General features: G+C 37.3%; 1 protein-coding gene across 1 annotated transcript; it reads left to right on the plus strand.

Moving 5' to 3' along the window:
• Positions 1–2,754: 2,754 nt before the first annotated feature.
• LOC102413461 (olfactory receptor 6C2-like) lies at positions 2,755–3,702 on the plus strand. The gene has a single exon (XM_006054324.1). The coding sequence runs from the start codon at positions 2,755–2,757 to the stop codon at positions 3,700–3,702; it is 948 nt and encodes a 315-aa protein (XP_006054386.1).
• Positions 3,703–15,497: the final 11,795 nt, after the last annotated feature.

The following is a 15,497-nucleotide window of genomic DNA, read 5'->3' on the forward strand; positions in this document are numbered from 1 at the left end:
CAGGCTTCTCTGTCCATGGGGTTCTCCAGACAAGAATGCTTGAGTGAGTTGCCATGCCCTTCTCCAGGGAATCTTCCTGACCCAGGGATCAAACCCGTGTTCCTGTGGCTCCTGCATTGCAGGCAGATTCTTTGCCACTGATCCATTGGGGAAGTCCCTTCTGTTTTCCTATTGGCCTTTATCTGCAGCATCCCCCAGTCTCCAAGGAAACCGTATCCAAAGAAGCTATAGTTACCATGTTTTTTTTACCACAAATTTTATTACTCAAAAGATTCATTAGTGACTTTGTTCTTGGGTCACCAGGGACTCTTTGTTTATTCACTTGGTTGCATTTTTATCAAATAAAACAAATATCAAGCTAGATATAGTCAGTGTTCATAGCCCTGAGAGGTCAGCATAGCAAATTTCCTCAAACTGGAGAAGATTTCTGACATTCCATCACCCTCATATAATATTATATTTATTTTTTGAGAGAAGTTATAATAATACAACAAGGAAATCCATGTAATTGTTTGAAGATGGATGCTTCAGAAAGATACCTCTAAGAGGCATCTTAGATTTGTTGTGAACATGACAGTGGATTCATAAGCAAAAGTAACCAAAAGCTCATATGAAAATCTTCGTCCTAACGTCATTTTCAATTTAGGAGTTTTAAGACTGCATATGTGTCAACAAACAGCAGAAACTATGATTGACAGTCATAATAGTAAGTGAGATTGGTCATTTCGATTTTATTCAGTTTTCTGTGATTTAAGTCTTGCTATGCTTTGGAAAATATATTTTACCTGTCTTTTAAAAATTGAAAATGTGAGTGATAAATTTCTATATTTGATAAAACATACTTTTCTCATGTTTTTAGAATACAGTTCCTTTGGATATAAACATATCATTTTATCAGAGATTTTTATGCATTAAAATATACTGGCATCTAACAGGATCAAAATTTGATGACCATCCAGAAATATATTGAGTTCACATCAAAAAATAAGAGATATATTCATTTAATTGTAAAAGTATACTCCTTAGTTTCCCCACAGAATTATGTGACTGAAATTGCATCCTCATCAGAGATTCTTGCCCTCATTTCAAACATGTCTTTTGAAAAAGTAGGATTAAAAAAAAACAGTTAGCCACATATCACTGAGTCTTCTTTTAAATCTTGTTTTACTATACTTTGTGTAACTTTAAAAGGAAAAAGCAGACTTCTTAGAACATTGAATAATATCCAGTGGTAGCGACTGGGCTAAGTTCATTCAGTGACATGATGCATGTATTGCCTGAGATTTAGGAAGAGTTGGAGGAAGGTAGGAGATGAGCAGCAGAAATGTTTCTCTTACATATCAACTTAATCTACTTTAGTTGCTGATATATTTCCAATCTTTTTAGGTTGTTTTGTAAGGCAAACCATGAGCCTCATTCATTTCTTATTTTTCACGTCAGGTACTGCAACCCTGAGGCCTTAGCTGCGTCTTCTACTGAGTCAGAGCTGACCCTGTCCCATGTCAGTAAAACAATACACTAGTTCACACAGTAAAGTGAGTCCACATACACATGAATTGAGGGGTCCAGAGGAAACTTAATACACAAATAAGTGTTCTTTCTTAAGTGTTAAAATGGTAGCAAGCATTGCTTTCTGTGGGAACACAGAGGCTGGTAGCATAGTGATCACACTTTCAGGAAACTTTCCAGAGGGCTTCAGGTGAAAATTAGTAGAAGTTATTCAAGTGAGTTGAAGACATAAAGCATATGATGTGTGAGAAGTATTTACCAAAAAATCTGTCACATGGAATGTGCTCAGTAAATGCAATCTATTATCTTTATTGAAAGGAACATAATAAGAGGAGAAGGGAGAGAGATAAAGACCATGCATTTTATTTGTGACATAGTCCATGTGAATGTTCAAATAGATATGTCAAATTTCATCTGAGTATCAAGTATTACAAAACAAAGATATTGATTTACAAATGACCATCTGAAAGACATAGCAAAACATAAGAATTAATGAAAATAAAAAGGGGATATTAGTATGGTGAGATGTGAAAAAAGTGAAGAGAATACTAACAGACAGATAAAAGAGTCAGCAAAATACATCATCTGTACTATCTTTGAAGTTTACTTACCAGATCATTTCATGAAAATATAAACATATATTATACATAAGTATAACTACATTGTGCATTAAGACATTCTATATTTTGCATCACTGTGGGTTATAAGTGATTACTTAGTGAAAGAAACGTTGACAGAAGCAGTGTCAGGTAGGGAGCTGAAGAAGTTTTGTGTGTGTGTGTGTGTGTGTGTATGTGTGTGTGTATGTCTGTGTGTGTACATGCACACATTATAGAGTTTAGAGGTGTTGAGGGGAAGTGTATGTAATGAACAAAAATAGAAGAGAAAATTCTTTAATCATAGAGCTCAAACAGAGATTTTAAGTGACTACAGAGTGTGGGCGCAGTGAACCCAAATGATCTTACATACTTTATATCTTAATACTTTAATAAAGAACAAAATGTCAAGTAACAACATCAAACAGAGAACTCTTGAATATCACAAGACATCTTTGCTCCTACGAAATGACAGACCCACCACAATGAAAAGTAGTCCTTTACAGAGTGAATATTTCAATTGTAAATATTTTTAAATAATGATAAATTAGGAAAAACTTGAATATGATACCTTCCATACTGTTAAAATAATCTAAAGTGAAACATTTCAACGTTAACATGCAGATTTAACAGAACTCAGCAGTCAGCAATGAGAAACAGTACAGTAACCACATTCATTCTGCTGGGACTGACAGATGACCCTCAACTGCAGGTTTTCCTTCTTATCTTCCTCTTTCTCACCTACATGCTAAGCCTAACTGGGAATCTGACCATCATCTTCCTCATCTTACTGGACTCCCACCTTAAGACAGCCATGTACTATTTCTTACAAAATTTCTCCTTCTTGGAGATCTCATTCACATCAGCTTGTATTCCCAGATATCTGTATAACATCGCGACAGGTGACAAGGTCATTACCTACAATGCCTGTGTCAGCCAAGTATTTTTTACTGACCTCTTTGCTGTAACTGAGTTTTTTCTCCTAGCTGCTATGTCCTATGACCGCTATGTGGCCATCTGCAAACCCCTGCATTATGTGACCATCATGAGTCGCACAGTCTCCAGAAGACTTGTCTTTTGTTGTTGGGTAGCTGGTCTATTCATTATAATCCCCCCACTTAGCCTAGGCCTAGAATTGGAATTTTGTGATTCTAATATCGTTGATCATTTTGTCTGTGATACATCTCCCATCCTGAAAATCTCATGTTCAAATACTTGGTACATGGAACAGACTGTTATCATCTGTGCTGTGCTGACCTTACTTATGACACTGATGTGTGTGGCTCTGTCCTATATTTATATCATCAAGACAATTTTAGGATTCCCTTCTGCCCAACAAAAGAAAAAGGCCTTTTCCACTTGCTCTTCCCACATGATTGTAGTTTCAATCACCTATGGTAGCTGCATCTTCATCTACATCAAACCTTCAGCAAAGGACTCAGTGGCCATTAACAAGGGTGTGACCATCCTCATTACTTCCATCGCTCCAGTGCTGAACCCTTTCATTTACACACTGAGAAACAAGCAAGTCAAACAAGCCTTCAATAATTCATTCAAAAGAATTGCGATATTTTCCCAAGAAAATAAGAGAATGTAAAGCCAAATAAACACATTCTGAACTACCAAGTTTTGCCATCAGGTTAATTTACTCAAAACACTCATTCATCCTGGCCTAGTGACGACTTCTTCAGAAACATCATTTAAGATCCTTACATAAATGAGCAGGTTAATAATTTTTTAAAATTTAAATCCTGGCTTCACCTTCAAATTAAAAGCATCAAAAATGAAACACAACAAGTAAAACAGAGGCATATCTCCAAATTAGATCTACCAAGAGAGAAGAACAGTAAGTTGATAAATTTTTACATTTTCCAGAGAAAGAATAAGTAATGGTTGCCATTAGTTTTTCAAATGACTTTCATATGAAAAACTTTTAAATGATTTATTTATTGATTCACATAACAAATATGTATTAGGTAATTTCTTTGGGGTAGGTACAATACAGAACAACTAGTAAAATTTTATTGCCATGTACCTTTGGGAGTGAACAGAAGCAATACTATGTTAAAGAAAGCAAAAGTTAACTTGCAGAAAATAAGCACTTTTATGAAGGAGAATAATAAACCTTTGCAATTATGGAAATAATAAATAGCATTTTGCTAAATACTAATACTAAATCCTAAAAGCTAAACAAAACAGTTTGGTATAGGCACAAAAACAGACACGTTGATCAAGGGAAGAGAATAGAGAACCCAAAAAGAAACTCAGGCACCTATTATCAATTAATCTATAGCAAAACTAAATACTAAATATTAAAACAAAAATTACAAAAAATGTGTATTGAATTTTTAATAACAAAACTTTTAAACGTTATGGTAATAATAGTAATATATACATGTTCAGTTGTGTCTAACTCTTTGTGACCCCATGGACTCTAACCCATCAGGATTCATGGGATTATCCAGGCAAGAATACTGTAGTGGGTTGTCATTTCCTACTCCAGAGTATCTTCCCAATCCAGGAATCGAACTGGTGTCTCTTGTGTCTTCTGCATTGACAGGCAGAGTCTTTACCACTGTACCTCCTGGGAAGCCTCTAAAATGTTATAAGCTTTTCTCAAAAAATAAATAAATAAATAAATAAAAATAAAAAGAAAGAAATGAAAGGGGAAATTGTGAGAATGGAAAACAACTATTTTGAGGAATTTAAATATTTTGGTATTACTAAAGCCTGCCAGATGCAGACACATATATTGAAATGCAAACACACAATGTCTCTAAAATAGGCAAGCACACATCAAAAATTAAGTAAAAGTATTAAAGAAAAAACAGCCAGATGTACGGAATCTTAGAAACTTACAAATGTTTTCAAAAGAAATATGAAAAGCTGTATATAAAGGTCCTGCATTTTTAATGATATGAATGGTTATACAGTGGAGGAACACAAACTATTTACCACATTTCCTAGAAAAAGAAGCTTACACAGATCATCACCTGAAACTATTTCCTCTATTCACTACAATTTATGCTATAGGCTCTCGAAACTGCAGGCCTCTCTGTGTTCACATTTAGTCTTTTACAACTGCTATTTCCCTGTATTTTATATATTTTCTCATTATTTATTGGATTACTCTTTTTTTCATTCAGTTTTTTTCTTTAATAGTCACTCAGTTTCCTTAAAAAATTAAATATCAGTTCACTTCAGTTCAGTCGCTCAGTTGTGTGTGACTCTTTGCGACCCCATGAATCGCAGCACGCCAGGCCTCCCTGTCCATCACCAATTCCTGGAGTTCACTCAGACTCACGTCCATCGAGCCAGTGATGCCATCCAGCCATCTCATCCTCTGTCGTCCCCTTCTCCTCCTGCCCCCAATTCCTCCCAGCATCAGAGTCTTTTCCAATGAGTCAGCTCTTCGCATGAGGTGGCCAAAGTACTGGAGTTTCAGCTTTAGCATCATTCCTTCCAAAGAAATCCCAGGGCTGATCTCCTTCACAATGGACTGGTTGGATCTCCTTGCAGTCCAAGGGACTCTCAAGAGTCTTCTCCAACACCACAGTTCAAAAGCAGCAATTCTTCAGCGCTCAGCCTACTTCACAGTCCAAATCTCACACCCATAAATGATCACAGGAAAAACCATAGCCTTGACTAGACGAACCTTTGTTGGCAAAGTGATGTCTCTACTTTTGAATATGCTATCTAGGTTGGTCATAACTTTCCTTCCAAGGAGTAAGCGTCTTTTAATGTCATGGCTGCAGTCACCATCTGCAGTGATTTTGGAACCGAAAAAAATGAAATCTGACACTGTTTCCATTAGTTCCCCGTCTATTTGCCATGAAGTGATGGGACCAGATGCCATGATTTTCCTTTTCTGAATGTTGAGCTTTAAGCCAACTTTTTCACTCTCCACTTTCACTTTCATCAGGAGGCTTTTTAGTTCCTCTTCACTTTCTGCCATAAGGGTAGTGTCATCTGCATATCTGAGGTGACTGATACTTCTCCCCGCAATCTTGATTCCAGCTTGTGTTTCTTCCAGTCCAGCGTTTCTCATGATGTACTCTGCATATAAGTTAAATAAGCACGGTGGCAATATACAGCCTTGACCTACTCCTTTTCCTCTTTGGAACCAGTCTGTTGTTCCATGTCCAATTGTAACTGTTGCTTCCTGACCTACATACAGATTTCTCAAGAGGCAAGTCAGGTGGTCTGGTATTCCCATCTCTTTCAGAATTTTCCACAGTTTATTGTGATCTACACAGTCAAAGGCTTTGGCATAGTCAATAAAGCAGAAATAGATGTTTTTCTTGAACTCTCTTGCTTTTTCCATGATCCAGCAGATGTTGGCAATTTGATCTCTGGTTCCTCTGCCTTTTCTAAAACCAGCTTGAACATCTGGAAGTTCACAGTTCACGTATTGCTGAAGCCTGGCTTGGAGAATTTTGAGCATTACTTTCCTAGCACGTGAGATAAGTGCAATTGTGTGGTAGTTTGAGCATTCTTTGGCATTGCCTTTCTTTGGAATTGGAATGAAAACTGACCTTTTCCAGTCCTACTGAGTTTTCCAAATTTGCTGGCATATTGAGTGCAGCACTTTCACAGCATCATCTTTCAGGATTTGAAATATCTCCAATGGAATTCCATCACCGCCACTAGCTTTGTTCGTAGTGATGCTTTCTAAGGCCCACTTGACTTCACATTCCAGGATGTCTGTCTCTAGGTGAGTGATCACACCATCATGATTATCTGGGTTGTGAAGATCTTTTTTGTACAGTTCTTCTGTGTATCCTTGCCACCTCTTCTTAATATCTTCTGCTTCTGTTAGGTCCATACCATTTCTGTCCTTTATCGAGCCCATCTTTACATGAAATATTCCTTTGGTATCTCTAATTTTCTTGAAGAGACCTCTAGTCTTTCCATAGCACTACCCAATAATCTCACTTCCTGGTATGTATCCAAAAGAACTGAAAAGGATCTCAAAGAGATATGTGCACACTCATGTTCATTGCAGCAATATTCACAATAACTAATATGTAGAAACAACCTAAATGTCTACCTACCGATTAATGGATAAGGTAAATGTGGTATATACATATAATGGAATTCTATTCACCCTTCAAAAAGAAGAAAATTCGGCATCAAGTGACACTGTGGATGTACCTTGAAGACAGTATCCTAAGTGAAATAAACGAGATACAGAAAGACAAAAACTTCCTGATTTCATTTACATGAAATTTTCAAAATAGTCAAATTAATAAAATTAAAGACTAGAATAGTGATTACCAGGGAACAGGGCTGAAAGGGTCAGGGGACTGGAGAATTATTAATGAAAAAGCATAAAATTTTAGTTATGTAAAATTCATAAACTCTAGAGACCTGCTTTACAACATTATACCTACAATCAACAATAATGTATTCTACACTAAAAATTTGTTAAAAGGGTAAATCTCACAAAGTGTTCTTACCACAATAAAATCTTTTCATAAAATATACACACATACACATTTTTTAGATAAGAGACAAGCCTTTATCAATATGATTTCAGAGAATACCAAGATCTAAACTTGATGCTAGTTAATATTCCTGTACATGATAATCAACCCATCATTCATCCATACCTCAGTTCAGTTCAGTTCAGTTCAGTTCAGTCTCTCAGTTGTGTCCGACTCTTTGCAACCCCATGAATCGCAGTATGCCAGGCCTCCCCATCCATCACCAGCTCCCAGAGTTCACTCAGACTCACGTTCATCGAGCCAGTGATGCCATCCAGCCATCTCATCCTCTGCTGTCCCCTTCTCCTCCTGCCCCCAATCCCTCCCAGCATCAGTCTTTTCCAATGAGTCAACTCTTCCCATGAGGTGGCCAAAGTACTGGAGTTTCAGCTTCAGGATCATTCCTTCCAAAGAAATCCCAGGGCTGATCTCCTTCAGAATGAACTGGTTGGACCTCCTTGCAGTCCAAGAACTCTCAAGAGTCTTCTCCAACACCACAGTTCAAAAGCGTCAATACCTACTGTTATTAAAAGGGTTATTCCTTTCAGATTTTACATTTTTACAACATTTCTATGCTTCACCCTTGAAATTTTATGAAAAGATCATCAGAATATCTATTGTATATTTGCCAAAAAACAAAATTGGCTCAGAAAACAACACAGTAATCATAACACTGGTACTGTCATCTTATCATGAACAATGAAGATCTCTGGGCTGTGTGATTTTGTGGTTTATATAAAAAAAATGGCTATTTGTCATCATCCAGTTCCTGACAGGATGCTCCTACAACACTTGGAATTTCTTAAGGGATGAGAGTAATAAAGGTATCTTTCCTTATGTTAATGAGAAGATATGGTAAGACCTTAAATCACCTTAGGATGAAGCCTGGCTGCCAGGGAAATCAATCAACTGATTAGAGGATTGGAATTTACAGTCCCCAAATTGGAAAAGGACCTGATGCTGGGAAACATTGAAGGCAGAAGAAGGGGTCGACAGAGGATGAGATGATTGTATGCCATTACCGACTTGATGGACATGAGTTTGAGCAAGCTCCCGGAGTTGGTGATGGACAAGGGGGGCTGGTGTGCTGCAGTCCATGGGGTCACAAAGAGTTGGACATGACTGAGCGACTGAACTGAACTGAACTGAAATCCCTCACCTCAGCAAAGAGAGAGGGTACTCGCTGGAGATTTAGTTCAATGTACAGAGACCAATGATATAATCAATAATAACTACATAATAATGGAGAAGGCAATGGCACCCCACTCCAGTGCTCTTGCCTGGAAAATCCCATGGATGGAGGAGCCTGGTAGGCTGCATTCCATGGGGTCGTGACGAGTCGGACACGACTGAGCGACTTCACTTTCACTTTTCACTTTCCTGCATTGGAAAAGGAAATGGCAACCCACTCCAGTGTTCTTGCCTGGAGAATCCCAGGGACGGGGGAGCTTGGTGGGCTGCTGTCTATGGGGTCTCACGGAGTTGGACATGACTGAAGTGACTTAGCAGCAGCAGCAACTACATAATAAAGCCTCCATTAAATCCCAAAAAGATGGGTTTCAGAGAGCTTCTGTGCTGGTGAACATCTGTTGGGGCTGAAACAGGAAGTGGGGTTCTGTTCACCGAGACAAAGAATGAATTTCACAAACTCTCAAACACTTACTCAGGCAAAGTTTCTGTTAAAAAGGACAGAGACACAAAGCCCTCAGCAGGGACACTGAGAAGGGGTAAAGAGCCCTTCTCAGTGGGAATAATAGCAGTTTTCATATCTTTATTAGCATTGATCTGTTAGTTTTTGATTGGTTCGGGCCCAGATATGTGTAATTTTTCATCAATCAGTTTAAATGTTTCAATGTCCAGTTTGTCGTTTTTATGGCTTTCTTGGATCTCCCAGTTTCTCAGTTTTTCTAGACATATTGACGCCATCCCTCGACCCTTTCTCAAGACCCCCAGGCCATTATTTAGGGGCTAGATGGCAACCCACTCCAGTGTTCTTGCCTGGAGAATCCCCACGGACACAGGAGCCTAGGGGCCTACAGTCCATGAAGCCACAAAGAGTCGGACACTACTGAGCGACTAAGCACAGCACAGCACAGATGTATGTTCAGAAGCTAATTGTCTACCCAGAATGTTTCTCCTTGATAAACTGGACAGGAGTTAATTGTCCTGTCCTAGATCTGAATGTTTTATGATCCTCTGGACCAGGAAGGAATTCCTCTGAATGCCTGGAAACTGGAACAAATACAGACTTAGGCTAGTGGAGCCAAAACACTTGTGTGTGAGAATTAAAATTGAAATTAGAAAAAGAACAAAGACTCTGACTTCTACACTGACTGTCTAACAATTTCTACCTCAGTGCTTTCTCATACAAATCCTTTTTCATATATGTGTATTGTGACTATTTTCTCCCTGTCTGTGATTTGCTTTTTTATTTTCTTAATGTCATTTGAAGAGCAGTTTTAATTTTGATGAAATCCAGTTTATCAAGTTTTCCTTTTATGGTTTGTGCTTGATTGTGTGTTCCAAGAAATCTTGCCTGCATGCTGAATTACTCCAGTGCCTTTGTCAAAGTCAGTTGGTCATGTATCTGTGAATCTGAATGATCCATTTTATGTTATTTATCTGTGTTGATCTTTATACCAGTACCTCACTGTTTTTGTCACTGTGGCTTTAAAGTGTCTTGAATCTATGTACTGTAAATTCTGCAGCATTTTCAAGATTGGTTTGACCTGATATCAGCTGCTTCCCTTTCCCATATAAATATTACATACAGCTTATCAGTTTTTCTAAAAAAAAAAAAAAAAAAAAATCCAGTTGGGATAGTGATTGAAATTGCATTTGAATTTAAATATAAATTTATTTATTTTAATTGGAGGTTAATTACTTTACAAAATTGTATTGTTTTTGCCATACATCAACATGAATCTGCCACAGGTATACACACGTTCCTCATCCTGAACCCCTCTCCCACCTCCCTTCCCGTACCATCCCTCTGGATCATCCCAGTGCACCAGCCCCAAGCATCCAGTATCCTGTATCGAACCTGGACTGGCGACTCGTTTCATATATGATATTAAACATGTTTCAATGCCATTATCCCAAATCATCCCACCCTCGCCCTCTCCCACACAGTCCAAAAGACTATTCTATACATCTGTGTCTCTTTTGCTGTCTCACGTACAGGGTTATCATTAACATCTTTCTAAATTCCATACATATGTGTTAGTATACTGTATTGGTGTTTTTCTTTCTGGCTTACTTCACTGTGTATAATAGGCTCCAGTTTCATCCACCTCATTAGAACTGATTCAAATGTATTCTTTTTAATGGCTGAGTAATACTCCATTGTGTATATGTACCATAGCTTTCTTATCCATTCATCTGCTGATGGACATCTAGGCTGCTTCCATGTCCTGGCTATTATAAACAGTGCTGTGATGAACATTGGGGTACACGTGTTTCTTTCAATTCTGGTTTCCTTGATGTGTATGCCCAGCAGTGGGATTGCTTGGTCATAAGGCAGTTCTATTTCCAGTTTTTTAAGAAATCTCCACACTGGTCTCCATAGTGGCTGTACTAGTTTGCATTCCCACCAAGAGTGTAAGAGGGTTCCCTTTTCTCCACACCCTCTTCAGTATTTATTGTTTGTAGACTTTTTTTAAATATAAATTTATTATTTTAATTGGAGGTTAATTACTTTACAATATTGTATTGGTTTTGCCATATATCAAAATGCATCTGCCACAGGTATACACGTGTTCCCCATCCCGAACCCCCTCTCACCTCCCTCTCCGTACCATCCCTCTGGGTCATCCTAGTGCACCAGCCCCAAGCATCCAGTAACATGCATCGAACCTGGACTGGCGACTCGTTTCATATATGATATTATACATGTTTCAATGCCATTCTCCCAAATTATCCCACCCTCTCCCTCTCCCACAGAGTCCAAAAGACTGTTCTATACATCTGTGTCTCTTTTGCTGTCTCGCATACAGGGTTATCATTATCATCTTTCTAAATTCCATATATATGCGTTAGTATACTGTATTGGTGTCTTTCTTTCTGGCTTACTTCACTCTGTATAATAGGCTCCAGTTTCATCCACCTCATTAGAACTGATTCAAATGTATTCTTTTTGATGTTTGTAGACTTTTGAATAGTGGCCATTCTGACTGGTGTGAGATGGTACCTCATTGTGGTTTTGATTCTCATTTCTCATTGGAAAAGACTGATGCTGGGAGGGATTGGGAGCAGAAGGAAAAGGGGACAACAGATGATGAGATGGCTGGATGGCATCACTGACTCAATGGACGTGAGTTTGAGTGAACTCCAGGAGATGGTGATGGACAGGGAGGCCTGGTGTGCTGCGATTCATGGGGTCACAAAGAGTTGGACATGACTGAGTGACCTGAACTGAACTGAACTGATAATGAGTGATGTTGAGCATCTTTCCATGTATTTGTTAGACATCTGTTTGTCTTCTTTGGAGGAATGTCTGTTTAGTTCTTTGTCCATTTTTTGATTGGGTCATTTATTTTTCTGGAATTGAGCTGCTTGTATATTTTTGAGATTAATTTTTTGCCAGTTGCTTCATTTGCTATTATTTTCTCCCATTCTGAAGGCTGTCTTTTCAGTGAAGGAAACCTTATAGTTTCCTTCATTGTGCAAAAGCTTTTAAGCTTAATTAGGTCCCATCTGTTTATTTTTGCTTTTATTTCCATTACACTGGGAGGTGGGTCATAGAGGAGCCTGCTGTGATTTATGTCAGAGAATGTTTTGCCTAGGTTTTCCTGTAGCAGTTTTACACTGAAATTGCACTGAATCTATGAAACAATATGGAGAAAGCCAATATTAATATTCAGTCTTCTAATTCATGAGAATAGTCATCTCTTTTAGGTTTTCAATAATTTATACAGCTAAGATTGATGGCCTCGTCCATTTTTCATTTGACTAACTTCTAAGAAGATGTTACTGTTATTTTAAATACTTTTCATTTTCATTTTCCAATTATTTGTTGTCAAGGTTTAGAAAATTAATTTTGTTTCATTGACCTTGTGTCCTAGAACCTTGCTAAATTCACTTATTAACTTAAGAAGTGTTTCTTAAATAGATTTGATAAGATTTTCTAAATAAAAAATGATTTTATATGTGGAAAATGATAATTCTCATTTCTAATCTTTATGTTAATTGTTTAAAGAAAATGAATAAATACATGGAAGGAGAGAGAAAAGATATTAAGAAAACAGAGATTTTATTAAATTTCTCAATCCTGATTATTTTTGTTTCTGCATTTCTAGATTTCACCTAGTACTGCATATATTCAACAAAAAGAACTCTTTACCATTCTTTTAAGTGCAGCTGTTTGGGAAATAACTTATTTCTGTTTTTTTCTATATAAAAATGTCTGATTTTGCCTTCATATCTGATTGATTTTTTGCTGAGTAAATAATTTTAGATTCACAGTTTTGTTGCTGTCGTAATCCTTTTCAACATCTCAAGGATAGCCTTCTGTCCTCACACTGGTTAGTTTTCTTTGCTCTGTAGTCCACTCCCAGATTTCTGGATCCTAGGAGACTTTTCTCTGCCTTGATAGACTGCCCCAATTTGGGTTACTGGCTATCTTGTATCCTGTGTAGATCTGAATTGTTTTGGAAGGATTTTTTCTCAGTTCTCTGTCCCATTCTTCATCTTTCTGCATTTGAAAGTCTTAAATGTGTTCAGAGGACATTTTCTTTATATTTGGGACATTAGCTGTTCTTTCCCCAAAATTTTGATATAATGCCTCCAGTGTGAACTTGTGGGAAGGAGTTGCAAGTGAAAATTCACTCTGACTAGGGAAGCTTGGAATTCCAATCTATCATAAAAGGCCATATATAGTTACTAAAAGTGTATTATTTAATAACACTTTGATTGGCTTTGTTTTACTCTTCCCTTTGGAAAATCCCTCCACTTTCTTTATCTCTGCTATAGATGTGAATGATTTAGAGTCATTCCTCTCCTATGAAGTGTGTATTATTTTATATAGCTTATTTAATTTAATTTTCTTTGGATTCTCAAATCTCTGATAGGATTTTTTTGACCTATGATTTTTTTACTAATCTTGTTTGTTTTGGTTGTAGAGGTGGCATCAAGAGTGTGATGCTCAACAAGAGAGGATGCTGCACTATTTGCCTTCAATATACTTCTATGCATTTGAAATCTCTCTGGAATTTTCTTGAAAATAATAATAAAAACAATACTGGAGATCCATGATGAGAAACCAAACAATAACAACTTTCATTCTCCTTGGACTGACAGATGACCCTCAACTTCAAGTTCTAACTTTTGTGTTTCTATTTCTCACATACATGTTGAGTATAACTGGGAATCTGGACATTATATGCCTCACTTTAGTGGACTCTTACCTTAAAACACCTATGTACTATTTCCTACAGAATTTTGCCTTATTAGAAATTCCATTTGCATCTGCTTGTATTCCTAGATATTTATACAACATAGCAACAGACAACAACAGGTCAATAACTTATAATACTTATGTTATTCAAGTGTTTCTTATTGATGCACTTGGAGTTATAGAACTTTTTCTCTTGGCTATCATGCCTTATGACCACTAAGTGGCCATCTGTAAACCCCTGCATTATGTAGCCATGTCATAGAGATGAATATGACTGAAATGACTTAGCACACATACATGCAGTGTCAGATACAATTTTGTAAATCGTCTTTCAAAAAATTTGCTGTATGCAAATGTTCCATCTCTCTTCCCTTAGTACATTCTCTAATATACCAAGTAATTGTCAATCAACACTTACATAATTTGTCCTCATATCTGAGTCCCTTTTATCAAATAATTCACACCTAGGTTTTAGGTTAATTAATGAGTCGAGGCTCTGGAAAATAATACATTTGAATCTTTAGATAGTCTCTATGACCATGAAGAACACTGAATATTCATTCAAACTTTTTCTTCAGTCATCCCTGGAATATTCTCTTACAATATTGATGATTTCACATCAGAAGAAAAATCACAATTAAAATTACCTAACCTCTATTCTTTCCCACAGAACTGAGAGTTTAATGTTTTGACATCTAAATCTAATATTTTGATCTCTTTGAATGCAAATATATATTAAATCCAAAAACTTAAACATTATTTTTGTAGTCTATACCCTAGACTTCTTTACTGTCTGTGCCACCAGGGAATCCCTTAGACTTTTTCTACAGAGACATCAAGCAGGGTAGTCTAACTCTCATTTATGATTCCAGAAGTGTTTAGAATCCTTGACATTAAAAGCCCACCACTAACCATAACAATACACCATGTTTTCGGATCAAGAATCACTGATAGGACTTACCTGGAGGTACAGTGGATGAGAGATCTTGTGCCAGTGCAGGGAACACATCTTGGACCCCTGGAATAGGAAGATTCCACATGCCAGAGAGCAACTAGGTCTGTGCACCATAATATTGAGCCTAGGTTCTAAAGCCAGCAAGCCCACCAGGCTCCTCGGTCCATGGGGATTCTCCAGGCAAGAATACTGGAGTGTGTTGTCATGCCCCCCTCCAGGAGATCTTCCCAACTCAGGGATCGAACCCAGGTCTCCCACATTGCAGGCAGATTCTTTACCGTCTGAGCCACCAGGGAAGCCCAATATTTCTGTAGATCCATCTAAGTAAAAGTAAAGGACTAAAGACTTTGGACATTTTAGAAGACAAATTTGGCCAAATCTTAGTCTTTATTTCTAGCTCCACTTTGTGAAATCACTCACTCATCATGGAGTGGAAAAAAAAAAATATGTTTAGTTAATGACTGATATTTATGAACTCATTGCTGTTACTCTAGAACTATAAAACAGTGACACAAATATTGTCTGACAAGTTATAAATTACCATAATTAACATTTAT

Source organism: Bubalus bubalis, chromosome 4 (genome assembly GCF_019923935.1).
Source record: "Bubalus bubalis isolate 160015118507 breed Murrah chromosome 4, NDDB_SH_1, whole genome shotgun sequence".
Lineage (NCBI taxonomy): Eukaryota > Metazoa > Chordata > Mammalia > Artiodactyla > Bovidae > Bubalus > Bubalus bubalis.

Excerpts from the sequence above, each read along its gene's own strand:
- LOC102413461 (XM_006054324.1), top strand. The coding sequence starts at position 2,755 with ATGAGAAACAGTACAGTAACCACATTCATTCTGCTGGGACTGACAGAT.